This window comes from Corvus brachyrhynchos, unplaced genomic scaffold (genome assembly GCF_000691975.1).
Source record: "Corvus brachyrhynchos isolate BGI_N302 unplaced genomic scaffold, ASM69197v1 scaffold115, whole genome shotgun sequence".
Taxonomy (NCBI): domain Eukaryota; kingdom Metazoa; phylum Chordata; class Aves; order Passeriformes; family Corvidae; genus Corvus; species Corvus brachyrhynchos.
Window position 1 is genome coordinate 23,393,264 of NW_008239553.1, and position 14,576 is coordinate 23,407,839.

Genomic DNA, 14,576 nt, shown 5'->3' on the forward strand with positions numbered 1-14,576 from the left:
TGTAATCATGGCCTAAAAACTGCAGCAAGTTAAGTCCAGGAAGTTAACCTGCCTGCTTTTTCCCAGCCTGGTTTATTTAACATCATGCCATCTGGACAGCTGAGAAATGGTGAGAAGCTGCTGGTTCTTGCTGTCTAGTACTGCATAGGAAAATAGTTCCGTTGAGGGCACAGTTCAGACTGCCCCCTCAGATGTAGAATTAGCCTGTTCCCACTCTGTACTGCCTTTTTTCAGTTCATCCACATTCTTCCAACTCCTCTGCTACCCTACACAGCACTACTGTACCCTCAGACCTCAATGCAGGGTACAGGCCTTCATGCCTCATGTGAGCATCAGCTCACCTTGCTTTGAGGTCTCAGAAAGTAACATTCAGCCAGCTGCCTGGATAGATGAGAAGTCTCCTGCTCAATGTAAGACCAAGTTTCCTAGCATGACCTGCTCCCATCTGCTCTGTGACTGTATCTGACCAAGGCCTCCTGCATAAAAGGCTGTTCCTGACCAAGGCTTTCAGGAAAGCTGCTGCACCATTTCAAAACAAGAGAGGCAAATCCAAGACAAACATGTGGGGGAAGGGTGGGACCAAGGCTGGATAGCTTATTTGAGCAAAGCAGGCTTCTTTCCAAGCTCAAACACACTTCCAAGCCCGCCTTAGAAGGCTCCCCTTCCTCCAGGCTGAATCACTGTATGCTCAAGCGCTCTGACCTGTCAGCACAAAGACACCAGCTCCCACAGGGAGAAACACAGAGGCCCATGACAGGCACCAAAGCTTGGAAGACCCTCTATCCTCAGGCCCTGCTGGAATGATGAATCCTGTCTCCATTTGCTTGAGGCTTAGATCCTTGCTGTTGAGGACAGGATTCCCCTGCTCTGCCCCAGAGCAACCTGCATGCCACTTAAAGAGTGCAGCAGGGTCAAGTGGTTCTGAGTAACACTGCAGTCACAGACAGATGGGAGACATCATCAAGCCATGATTATAAAAGGAGAATAGACAGCGCAAAAAACTTGCTGCAGCTGTCATGGAAACATCTTTTTTTATTTAATCGCTGCCCCAGGAATACCCAAACCCATCACGACCTCCCCCACCCTCAACATCCAACAGGATTTCACAAGTCCCCCATTGCCTCTGATGTTTAGGCTCCCCTCCCCCTTTAGGGTCCAAGTTCCTCCAGAAAAGCTCCAGTCAGTGGGTATCATCTGTGAGATGGCTCCAGGGGGCCATGGCTAGGTCCCAGAGGTGTCCAGCTGGGTCTGAGAGGAAGGGGAAGAAGATTTTCTCCTTTACTCAATCAGCTTCTTGGCCTTGAAGAAGCGACGCAGGTAGAAAACCTGCCAGGTAGCCAGTCCGATGAGACAGCACATGGAGAAAATGCTGAAGTACAGAACCCGGGTGTTTGTCGACTCTGAAACAGATAACAAACCATTGCACCTGAGTCTGGCATCACAGGATGCACCCAAAGATGGCAAAGTTCCCAGGACTTCTCCTCCCACATGCAAAAGCAAGACAGCATGAAGGCGAGGGCATCCGAGGACCAGCAGCACTTGAGAATAAAAGGAGAGGGAACAATGAGAAGGAAAATAGCAGGGAACAAGGTGAAGCTGTGGTTAATGGGCAACACTGAATGGAACAGAGTAATTCACATTATGAATGGAGACAGAAAGAAATGATTTCTAGAGACAGAACAACAAGACTCAGGGACTACTTCAGGTTTCCCTTACTAGGAACAGAACAGGCAGAGACCACTATAATGACTTGATCTCCAAATGTTGGCCTAATAACACATTTAGCAGAAATAAGGGGTTTTCATCCCTCTGAAGGGGCACATGGTCTCTCACCATTTGTGTCCCTCATCTCCTCTTCTCGTTTCTTCATGTAAGCGAAGTCGTTAACGATGGACTCTGAAAGATCTTCCAAGCGCCTCAATTCTACTTCCAGGGGTTTCAACTTCTCCACTTTAGCAATCTAGAAAACAGAAAAGTCAAATCACTGAACCAAAACCAAAAACTCCCACATGGGTTTTTACTGCCAGTTTGAACCACTCCTCCCCACACACTACAGATCTGGGGCATCCTTCCCCTCGTGAAATACCTCTACAAGCCAGAAACTACCATTGCATAAAACACTATCACTTCTCCCACCTATTTTCAGAAACACACTTTCCTACTACTCCTCCTACACAATGGAAGAGCACAGCATGCACACAAGCACACTTCTTCCTTATTCGGCCTAATGTTAACTTATTCACAGTTGGCTTCTGAGGAGTGGGTAGAAGATCTTGCCACATGACTAAACCTCCAGTGAGTATAAATCACAGACTGAGATACAGGTGACTAACTTACATATGCGTATGATACAGTTCCATAGGCACACAGGCTGTTAGCACCGAGACTCCCTTTGCTAATGCCCCGGAAAGCCCAGGCAGCCCGGCTCCCAGCAGCAGCGGTTTAATTATCCCACAAGAGCTCGGGACTTTTACCTCTCAAACGGAGCCTCCCGGGAAGCACAGGCTCCTGGCAGGGAAAAACGCTGCGCACCGCCCCGCGCCGCCGGGGGCGGCGGCGGGGCCGCTGCCGGGCCCGGCCCCCCTCGGGAGCAACCCGCTTCCCTCAGGAACGCTGGGCCAGGCATCGCTTCTGGGCACGGCACCCAGCCCCCGTCCCACAACTCACACGCTTGGTATCCAAAAACAAAAACCCACAGCAAAATTCAATTAGAAAGCACAGCACACAACAGCAACTATTTAAATTGAATGTGCAGACATGTGTCTCTGCCCCAGTTGTGGCTGTAACCTGACACACGCACGTTACATAAAACCTGTGACACAAGGACACTTGAAGCTAACTGCAATTCCTGCCTTTTCTCCAGAGCAAGGTTTGGGCAACTGCAGTTCTTGCACAGAATTTGTCACTATTACCAACAAGTGACAGGCCCCTGCCATGAAGGCCAGATGCTGCGTCCCCAAGTAATGCAGCAGAAGAAAGATGAGTTACAGAAAACACACAGAGCACCTGCAGCTCACCACCAGTCTCAGCCTCACAGGATTACTCAGGTATAAGCTGCATGATGGCATCTCTCAGTGATCCACACTGACAGGCAGGCAACAGGGCACCCAGCATGAAGGTATCCCCAAAATGCCACTTCCAGAGGCAGCTGCCTGGGCATCAGAGCAAGAGCTGAAGAGATGCTCGTGACCAGGCCAGTGCTAGCTAATCAGCCCTTCCACTGAAGGGTCTCCACATGACACGCGTATCCTGGCAAGCAGCAAGCCACCAAACAATCATCTGAGGATTTTTATGCTGAGGCAAGCTGTATATTATAGCTCTGCCAGCACAGCAGTGTCAGTTTGGAGTGTGTTTGAGAGGAGGGGTAGGAAGCAGCAGGTTAACCCCCTCCTGCTTTCTAGCCAATAGGTTGTAATGGCAGAACCCTGTGGCCTGGACACATATCTGCCAGCAGACAGCTTTGCTGAAAAACTGGCACCAGCGTCTGGGCACGCCTGTGGCCCAGACTCTGCTGACACTGCTAGAGCAGCCAGTCTGGAACACACACAAGGTCTTGGGGCACCTGTACTGACAAGCTAGCCTTGCACTGACCAGATCCATTATCTTCCTTGAGGGCTCATTTCCTCATTCACAGAAGGCTACAAGGGTTCCACTGGGAAAAAACAAGGTTTATCTGCTCCATCTGCATCCCTTCAGCCATTCTTAATAGGCGTAGCTACAAACATCTAATAGCTACTTTTAGTCCTGCATGTATTCCAAAATGTGTATCCTGAATCAGAGAATCACAGAATCAATTAGAGTGGAAAAGACCTCTGCGATCCAGTCCAACCTAACACCACCATGACAACTAGACCATGGCACTAAGTACCATGTCCAGTCTTTCCTTAAATACCGCAACCTCCCTGGGCAGTCCCGGAATCTTTTACCCCTAATGAAGCCAATATGCACAGCTGCTCCAAGAGATTTTGTAACAAAGCCCACCAAGCATCTGTGATGGTGGAACATCATCATCCTAGAAAGAACACCTGGACCACCAGAACCAAGACAACAACTGCAATGAGGTTCCCACGGGTCACTTAAAAGATTTGTCAAAGCCTTTCTCTCTTCCTAGCACAGAAGAAGATACACTATAGCCAAGAATTGTCAAGGAGTAGCTGATGTGGAAAAGAACCTAGATCATCAAGCATTCTTAGTGCCATCAGAAATCTTTTCACTTTTCCCTATCTTCATTTCTACTTCTTGAATGGATAAAGTTATTCCTCCCAAAGCCAGACAACTAAGGTATGACATTACAGTTAAGATTTTCTAATCCAGCTCACTATTCCAGCTGCTTTCCTCCAAGAATGTCTGGATCTATGAAAGTTTATGAAGCCAGACTTGGACAGTATCAGTGACCCTCATTAAACTCCCTGAATTAAGTCTCCTTGCAGCAATCCAACAAGAAGAACTGGGGCTGTACAACAGGTCACTGGTACCCATCAACAAACGAACATCGCAAGCAAAAGGCTCAAAAAGGCTGCATTTCCAGGAGAGAAACTCGAGCAACATCCCTGCCCTCTGACACCTTACAGCAACCTGTCAAGTCAAAACTCACAACTACTACAGCAAACTAAGAGAGATGGTGAAAAAAAAGAAAACACACTGCAATGCAGTGTGGTTAAACATCTATAGCAGCTGTACAAATGACATGCCACTCAACAAGGCTCAATACAGTCTACCACTCTGAGAGGTCCTCACAAGTCAATGATGCTTGCCAGGGCTGCCAAGATCTGCATTTGGCATCAAGTGGGACTGAAAGTCTAAATTCTTCTTTTCTTGTATTTCTCCATGGACCTTTTCCCTCAATCTAACTACATTTGTGAGCATAACAGATGCATTTATTCCAACACAGTTTTACCAGTACAACCAGTGAGTATGCAGATACACAGGCATACGAGAACCTTTCTGCACAGCAACAGTGCTCCTAGGTAGCACTACAGTAATGTAACTCTAGACTATGCTGTGGGGTGGGATTTAAAGGGATTCTGTAAATATAGCCATCATAATCCCCCCACTTACACTCTCAGGGATTCACCCCATAAGATTTCAACTTCTTGCAATCCTTCAGCAGCAGGCTGACAGACAGCTGGCCCTATGACTGCTCCACTCTTCCCTGATCCCAAGCACATTTTTACTTTCCACGTAGGATGTGCTCCAGACTGCTTAAGCCATGATTGCTCCACTCTTCCCTGACCCCAAGCACCTCCTTACACTCCACATAGGAAGTGCTCCCAACCAACTCAAGCCATGCAAGTCCAGATAGCCCAAAGTTCAAAAGGATATAAAAATACCAGCATGACCATGTTAGAAATTTGTTAATTTTCTAACTGGAACTATGCACAGCCTCCTCTGCAACCCACTCTCCTCCCTAAGGCATCTCCCATGCTCTAATGCACAGTGGACACAGCAATCATTTGCAGGACTCTTTCTCTACCAGTAATTCTCATTTTCTCAGGCACAGGCTCTGTACTGGGGGATGACTGATCTCAAATTCTAGTGAGCCAAAAGCATGATAGCTGCCACGAAAATTCAGTATCCAAACCAGCCAGGACTGTCTCAGCACAAAGCAACTGCTACTCTACACAGCTGGCTCTTGGGTCTAAGCAAGCTATGTCCTCTTAAGATGGAAATGTTTAGGCTGTTACTCCTATTTCCAATGTCACGCCTTCAAACCAAACAGCCATTCCACAGCAGCTACTACTATGCCAAACACCTTTACATTGATACACTGCTAGTTCTTAGAAACACACAAGCACCATTTCAGGCCTGCTGAGCCAGTACACCTTATAGTCGGGAAGGTAAGAACAGTAACATTGAAACTTGACCTTTAAGAGAGGGTCTGATATTAACCTAAAATAACCTCTGCTGCTTGGGCTGGGGAAACTTCACCTCTCAGTGTCTTGTCGCCTCTAATGCCTATGCCTAGAAGCTGTGTCATGCTGTCCTAGCAAAGAAATTCACACATTAGGCTCCAGTTCCCAGAGTACAGAATCAATTCTAGTTGATGTTTGCCTTTTTTTTTCCATCCTGTAACACACAAAGCTTCACTGCAATTGTAGTTTGCAGACAGGCTTTCATCACCGCTGGGAAAACAGCTTCCCATCATGAGCCCAGATCTACAAAAGGCATCACGTGAGTGCTGGGAAAGGGGAGCCTGCAGCGCAGGCAGCCAGGGGACATACCTCCTCGTAGTTCTTTGCTTCAACGCCATGCTTCATATCCAGAGTCACGAGCTGGTCCGGCATCCTCCCTGTTCCTGGAAGCATAATGAAAGGATTCCTTGTGTGAAACATTCAGCCTGCCAGGAAATCACCAGTTCTTCCCACCAGTGAGGAAGAACTCAAATCCCTCCCCTCCCTCCACGTCTGCATCTAACTGCGGAGGCAGCACAGTCCAGCCTAAAAATACAGAGACTTCACAATGAATCCTGGCTGAAGGAGAGCCTTCCAAAGATAATGAGAACAAGCTGTAACTAAAAGCACTGAGTGCCTACAGGATGCAAATCACTGTAAAAACTGCAGAGGATTAGAACATGAACACCAGCTGCTATGAGACAGCCTAATGACAGACAAGTCACCAGAGGGACAAATAGTCAACTGGGAAGCCCACATTCACAGGAAGTGAACCAGCAACTTGTCAAGGTTACTGGGGCTGTAAATGACTTTACATTCAAAGGAGCAGATGATAAACTCTCCTACTGAGGAACTGAATGAGGACTACTGAACCCTCACATGCTGGAGTATCTGCAGAAGCCAATGCAATCCCTTTATCAGCCATCTCAGATACCCAAGAACCACACTGCTAATGCAAACCCCAAGAGAGCAAGAGGCTTCTGAAGCTGGGAAAACACTGCCTCAGAGAGCTGCCAGCTGGAGCCCCATAAACAGCACATAAGGCTGCAGTCACTCGCAGAGTAGGTATTTTTCAAGGCTGTAACCCCCAGGCTAGGGAAACCTGTGGCTTACAGCTTCTTTCAACTGCTACAAACTCTCACATCTGAGAACATTCGCAAGAGGAAAAAAATATATATGAGATAGTCACATCAGATACTCTAAAACATGCAGCACATCAGCTTATCTGAGCATCATTCTATATTATACCACCCACCAAGAAAATGCCTGTATGTAACACATTCCCAAATCCCAGCATGTTGGGACATACAGCTGTCCTCAACTGGCTGACAGCAAAACACAAGGTCTGAATTTACTTAAACTATGAATTTCAGAGTCACTATGCAGGACCATGTCCAATACTCACATTTTGTCTCTGAAGGCTGCCAGGTGGGCATTCCCTCAGTCCACAAACAAATTCAATGTACAGGTTATGCTGGGTCACTCCAGTTGGAGCTAGAAAGATATTCCAGATCTTCGATACAACCAAGTATCGATACACGAAATTTTTTCTCTACCCACTCATTGAACAGCTCTTCAACACCAGAGTAGAATCGCTTTCTACTGCTAGCAGGACAATGAATTATCTACTGATAAGATGTTGCATATCAACTACAGACCGCTTCTTAAGTTTCCTTATGGGAATGCACTATATAAGAGCCCAACAGTTAATTACAATTAGGATAGAATTTTGTTGTTTTCTTACAAAAGACCAGTTACTGTAAGAACACCCTGAAGTCCCAGCACTGTTCTTTAACATACAGGCTGCATACGACCCCCCCATACTCCTTTCCCCAACCACAAGTTTTGACTGCTTATGCCACACATGTTACCAGCATGGGTGGAGACAGGCAGGTAGGACAGACAACAGTAGCTGCAGAAAAAAATTCACAGCACACAGTGAAGTGAGAGGTTTTTTTAATGGTGCCCAAATTATAGCAACTTGAGTTAAGAGCTGAAGCTTGGAGGAAGAGATGAGAAAGATGAAAAGGCCAGTGAACAGAAGAACAGAACTAGAAGAATTAATTTGCTAGACTGGAAGGGAGAGCTGCCAAGAGGCAGTAAGAAACCAGAAACCTTAAAGCTGCCAGGTGCAAAGGGATGGAGAGGAGACATTTTGCAAGAGGTTAATGTTGTCAGGAACTGGCAGGGAAAAACTCAAGCTGCTCTTCTGTAAGTTTACTAAGCGCAAGGCAGCTCCCTTCATACTCATCAGATCCTCAGAAACCCCTTGCTTCTCCTGCAGCCAAAGCTCAGCAGAGCAGGCTGGAGCAGCAGCAAAGAGAAAAACAGTCAAGATTCAGAGATCATGAACTAAACTGATATGTACACTCCTCAGGTCTTCAAGAGGCCATCTCACATAAGCACTGAACTGTTTCCTGGGAAACTAGGGGAGCTCTTAATTTGCAGAGTCAGTGGGAAAGCAGGATGGTTGAACTGAACATCAAAAAGTTTTCCCACAGGAATTCCAGAAAAAATGAGTCCTAACACTTAAGAAAGTTTGGGAAGAGAAGGATTACAGAAGGAGCATTTAAAAATTAACAGTTAAAGATTAGCACACAGAAGAGCCCTAGAGGGAGAATGCAGTGAGGCCTGGCTGTTCATCTGAGATTATCTTATTGTGGGAGAGTAAATGTGCCTGGGAACAGAGCACTCACTGGTCAGGAAGACAGGACCATTCTGCCTGGAAGAGGTAAAAAGCCCATCATGCAAATACCCACAGCTCCAAGAAGCACCCTAAGAACTCCTCCACTCTGATAAGGTGAACCCTCAATACAGGCTCTCCCTCTCACTTCCTCTTCCTCATTTCTGTGGTTAGGGATGGAGAAATACCAGTTGCTTGGACCCCTCAGATCCAACAGCTCTAGGTTTCCCCTACCAACAGTCTATCTCTTCCAGTACTCCACAAACATCCTCCTTGGCGGCTGCCGTAAGTCCTGCTTACTTACTTGATGAGACTGGGAAAAAAAACACAACCTTTAAAGAGAAACATGGGAATTAAACAGACTTGGTAAGTTCCCCCACTCCCATGCTGAGTCTATAGAGCAAACAAGGTACTTCCTTGTGATGTGGTTACTTCTTTCCAAGTACCTTAACCAAGTCCTGCAGAAGATCAAGCCCCACAGTGTCTTAAAGTCCCTTACTTTAATACTTCCTTGACTTCCAGCACAGACATGGAAAATCTGGAGATACTTTAGGTGGAATTTGGGGCACCTGGGTCCAAAAAGAAAGCCCAAAAAAAGAAAGCCTCCAGAAGAGGATCCAGCTGCTCAGTTGATGAGCTCTAGATTTTGGCATCTCAGCACCCCACAGGTCATCAAGGTAGAAGCTGCATTTAGAAATACTTAATCCTCAACCATACTGAAAGCTTTAAAACAAACTTGCAACAAGGGAGTCAGGGAACAAACATTTGCTACAATCAAAACAGTTGTAAGGGGCTCAGTCTAGGCAAGAAACCTCTGCTCAAAAGCACCCAACTAAGAGTCTAGACACAGCTAAAGAAAGAAACCTTCCCCACTTCAGTGTGTGATCACATGGAAGCTATGAAAAGATCTGCAGGACTGTCTGGAGACTTCTCCAATACCCAGGTGTTGGAAAGTAAATAGCATGAGTGACTCCCAGATGAGTCATCAGTGCCTGCATGTCTCAATGTGTTAAGGAACATTTGGAAGTCCTACCTTTGGAGTAAAATAAAAACGTAATCCTGACCATTTGAGGTCACTATTTTATCTGTAAAATAGAAGAGGTGTTACAAGCCAGATCCCTCCCAAACCCAGCAAAGAATATAGCCTTCTCTTTCTGTGAAGTTCCCTTCAACTTGCAAACTGTTTGCATCTTATACATGGAGCAGAAACAGCAAAACAGCAGCTGAATTTCAACTGACATGAGAAATGCTGCTAGTGAATGCTCTGTGAAACACTCTGGGATCTTTTAGGATAAGACCTAAGAAAAACTGAACCCAAGGAGTAGAACTCTGACAGTAACCATAAAAGGATTGTAGCACCTACGAACTTGCATGTGCTTACACCACCACTGATGAGATTAGAGCCCACATGTTGGCCACTTTCAGCACGTTTGTCCTGAAGCTGAGCACGGGCATTCAAAGCAGTACATGCGTCACACTCACAGGAAACAAGCCTCAGCACTCGTTAGGCAACCATCCCTGTAGCACAAATGCAAAGCTGACGTCCTGCTCATTTCCCCTTCCCTTTATGGACCACTTCAAGAGCAGTTGTGGGTGCAAATTAAGGACACATTCCCTATACACACACTGTCCAACCTCATAAAATGGTCGTCAACCTATCGCAGGATAGCTGCCAAGAACACATTGTGTATAGATCACATTCTACCAAACGGAGAAGAAATGGCCTGCTGGGGTGAAAGACAGGTCCTGGAGATGATGGCATCCAGCTCTGTCCTGGCTTGACTGCAAGGTGGAGAGAAGCATGAAACTGGCAAAAGAAGTGTGGTTTGCTCACTGGTATTGCCACTCGCTGCAACTGTGGTGACCTCTGTGGGAGGAATGCCTGATTCCTCTTTCAGAGGAAACCCAAGTGCTCTACACAACAGTCACAGAGGATTACTCTACTTCAAATGCAACACAGACAGAAGATGTTCTGCAATGAGACTGGCCACAAGCTCCTGAAAATCAGCTTTAAAAGTCAAAAAGTGTTCTGTGGACCACACTCAGGATCACTTTACTCGTATTCCTAATCCACATGTCTACACGAACTTGATCAGAAGCTAGAAACAGCCAGCACACCTTTCATTTCACTTACCCACAGGAAGCTTGCTCTCAAAGCAGGCCTCAAACATATCATAGTCTTCAGTGGTGAAGGCAAACTTGCCCTTGGTGGCATCCTCCTTGGCATACAGGATGTGCCCAGCCGAGTCAGTTATCTGTAAGAGAGACAATGAAGGTAAGAAACACAGTACTTTGCTGCCATGAGCTCATGCTGCCTGTGCAGGAAGAGTAATCCTAGCCTCCCCTTTGGATCTGATGCTTTCTCCTTCCAACAGTTTCCCTCCATCTTTGTGACTACATCAACTGATATCAATTCAAATCAATATCATCCACACACCAGGAGCTGACAGAGTGACTATAAGTAATTATTGACTCTTAGATCCAAAAGAAACACCAACAAATCAAAAAACAACACCCCCCACCAAAAATACACCACGAAAAAGCAATTGACCAACAAATCAAAAAAAATCCCAAACTGAAACCCACACTAATTTCTCTTCCTCCTATGAATCCCAACTACAGACTACATGTAAGAACTATAGCTGAACCAAACTGTCATTCACTGCCTTTATTTTCCAAGCAAAATTAATAAATTCTCATAGCAACAAAGATAGGGAGAAGACTTGTGGGACAAAAGGGTAACATTCCCCAGAAGACGACATGGAGAAGGGTACATCTGTTCTTCTAGAAATGAACCATGAGTGTGGCCCTGAGTTACACAAGGTTTGGGTGCCAAGATCCATAAAAGTGGCCACTTCAGAGGACAATTCAGACTACACAGACAGAATAATTACTGCTTTGAGCTAAGTCTATAAAACTACCAAGAATAGGCAAAAACTGTGGAAGGTCTACAAAAATGCTTCAACAAAGAGTATAAAAAGAAAGGACACACATTTCATGACGCAAACTTGAGAATAATTGTGCTCAATTAAAGGCTCCATCCAGCTGAAACACTCTGACCAGGGAGAGGGGTGAAAAAAACGGAAGGTGTTACAACACTGCATGAAAATGAACAATGTGTGTTCCACTGAGACGCTTCCCATTTTCCCTCTACTCTAATTTTTAACAGCTATGTCTGAAACAGCACAGACACTAAAATTACTAGCGGATCTTTGAAAGTCTTAGAGATGAACGGACTAAAAAGCTTGGGAATAATTTTAAAGGTATATAAGACAAAAGTACACAAAATAATTTGTGGCACGGAAAAAGTAAGTCAGACATTTTACTTCACTCCAGCCCTTTTTTCCCTGTACAAAGGCCATGCAAAAGGGCTATGTACCCAGAACTATTCTAAGGAAACGCTCTCTATTCTTATTAAAGCACCTAATAAACTCTCTGTCACTGGACTTGAAACAAATGTGAACCTACTCATGGATGAGAGTTGCTGCATTAGGCAGGAAAAACGATCAAGTATGTAAGTTTTCATCTACTTTATGGTATAAACCATAGCAGGCAAGACTTCAGGAACAAGCTTCCTGTATATACAGATCACCCCAAAATTGCCTGTTAGGGGATTTGTTGTAGCTGCCCCTGCACCATATGCTGTCAGCATCTGAGAACAATGAGGAGCACTGCTCTCCATGCAGCAGCTCCTGCTCAGCGCTGTACCTGTTTGCAAGCAGCAAGCAGATGGAAGCACGCCTGCGCAGTCAGGCACAGGCAGCTGTGCTGCCATCCCCCTGCCACAAACCACCAGCCACCTCCTGCCTGGAAGCCACCAGGCACTGCGAAGCACTGGGCCCAAGTGAGCAGGCCCATCTGCAGTAGGGGACTGTGTGTCTGACCATGCCAACACTGTGTAAAAGCCTGTGATCTGGCCACCACATGGCACATGCTGTTGAGTGGAGCGGTCCCGATTAACCAAGATGCCTCAGCAGCGTGACACCATACATTCTGCACACCTGTTCCTCCATCACAACAGGCAGTCACAACAACATAGCTCTCAGATGCCCCCATTATTTTGAGCACTATTTCCCCATGGCTTGGTAGGCACCAGAGCTACTCTTTATGCAGCTTGATCAATTTTTGCCCTTTGCAGCTCATGAACAGCATTCTGGAGAGTAAAAGCTCTGCTATCCGCTTTCATGAAACTGAATAGCATTACCCAAATCAGCCAAATACACTGCCCATTCAGCCTGGTGTGCGAGGGTGGGAGAAGCTGCTAATAGCCCAGCCAGAACGCTTGTGGGGGAGTCGACCTGAAAGGGATTTTTCATGCTATTCTAACGTTATTTACGGTAAAGCAATCCCCTACAGAAAGGGCATTGTTTGCCCTTGACAAACAGCCCGATACCGTCGGGCTCGACAATGGGCCAGAGGCACGTGGCTGCCAAGTGAGAGCTCAGGCGCCCAACGCCCCCGCAGCAGCCAGCTGGCAGAGCCCACGGGTTCCTCCAAAACAGAGGGTGCCACTGTTAGCGCTGGGCTATCACACACACACACACACATCTCAGCTCACCGGCAGGAACCGAACTGAGCCCGGACAGAATTAAGTACCAACCTCCTCCCTCCTCTGTTTGGTGGCCCAACCCAAGGGGCCAAAGCAGACCATCCAGTGCAGAACAGAGAGTACCTGCAGCCACGATGTCCTGAACTGACCTTTCCCACACAGACCACAGAGAAAGCAGGCACCTAGCAGAGGGGTTTCAGCACTTATAACAAGCCCATCATATTGGGAGGACCCAGCATACCTGACCCATAAGAAGGAAAGCAAGAATTGCGTTCATTATTTTTTTGTCCTTTGTAGCTTTTCAAACTATACAGGGCTTCTTTTAATTATTTTATAATTCGAACAAGAAAGAACTTCTATAAGTAGTACTACCTAGATATCAGCTTCATCAGCAAAGCCAATTAAGACCTAAACATGGGATTCACTGGTTCACCATCACCTCCCGAGATAAGTCCTGTGTGATAAAAGTGAGTTTTGGAAGACATCTTGGGGTCAACTGACCTAAGAGTGGGCAACCTGAGAACCAGAAGGTTTGGTCACCAAGCAGTAAGAGACAGATGGGAACATGGCACTCCATCTGAAATACATGTGCCTTACCCAGCAAATACTACATCAACACTTTAAAGCCTTCACGCGGCTTGGCTCTGCCCATACACAGACAAGTTTCCTCTTACAAATTATGCAAGGACAGAAGAACAAGGTTTTTTAAAAAGCAGGGCTTTGGAAGAAGCCTTCTCCAGCCATAACCAAGCACAACTGCCAATAACCCAGGGCCTTCGGGCATTGGTAGGCAGATGCTGGAAAGGCAACTTGACTTCAGAACGTCTACAATACTCAAGAACACCAAGTTCAGAAACTCCTGAGCAGACCATTCTGCCTCTGTTTGTTTGCATGCTTACTACTGAAACCCTTGGGAATGTAGACAGAAATAGAAAAGGGAACAGAAGGCTGTTATAAACTGACTACGTAGTAACAGACCTTATTCAGCTACGTAGGAATTTGAAGAAAGCCTAGGGAAAGCAGGTTGTGGGCAGAATTAAAGTGAAGCTGTTGAATTAAAAGTGAAGCTGTTGAAGTTTTGATAGCTACTTGTCACACAAGTGTATTATTCACGTATATTCTGCCAAGCCTGTATTTCCTTAAGATCCTTCAGGATCATTTTCTTCCCTGCAGCAAACACCTGCCTACCTAAAATCCATGCAAGCCACGACACAGCAAGATGAGAATAGCCATTTTGTGTACCAAAACCTGGTTTCTCAGCCCCCATTCCACTGTGCCAGGATCCCGTTGTGCCAAGCCCTACGCATGGAGGGAGCCCTCGGAAGGCCACGTCACCATAATTCTTTCCTGCTCACACGGTGTCAGCAGCCTCGGTACAGCTTTATCGCAGCGGCCCATCTCGCCAGGCGCCGGATAATCTGCATCGTGTGCGGATTATATGGCAGATGGCGGG

At 46.3% G+C, this 14,576-nt stretch overlaps 1 protein-coding gene across 1 annotated transcript; it reads right to left on the reverse strand.

The window, feature by feature from the left end:
• Positions 1–1,002: 1,002 nt before the first annotated feature.
• On the reverse strand, positions 1,003–14,521 carry TMED10 (transmembrane p24 trafficking protein 10). Its single transcript, XM_017741653.1, has 5 exons — positions 14,427–14,521; positions 10,709–10,869; positions 6,222–6,295; positions 1,834–1,960; positions 1,003–1,400 (listed from the first exon to the last, which is right to left on the reverse strand). Exons 1-5 carry the CDS (start codon positions 14,519–14,521, stop codon positions 1,279–1,281), a joined length of 579 nt encoding a protein of 192 aa, XP_017597142.1. The 3' UTR covers positions 1,003–1,278.
• Positions 14,522–14,576: the final 55 nt, after the last annotated feature.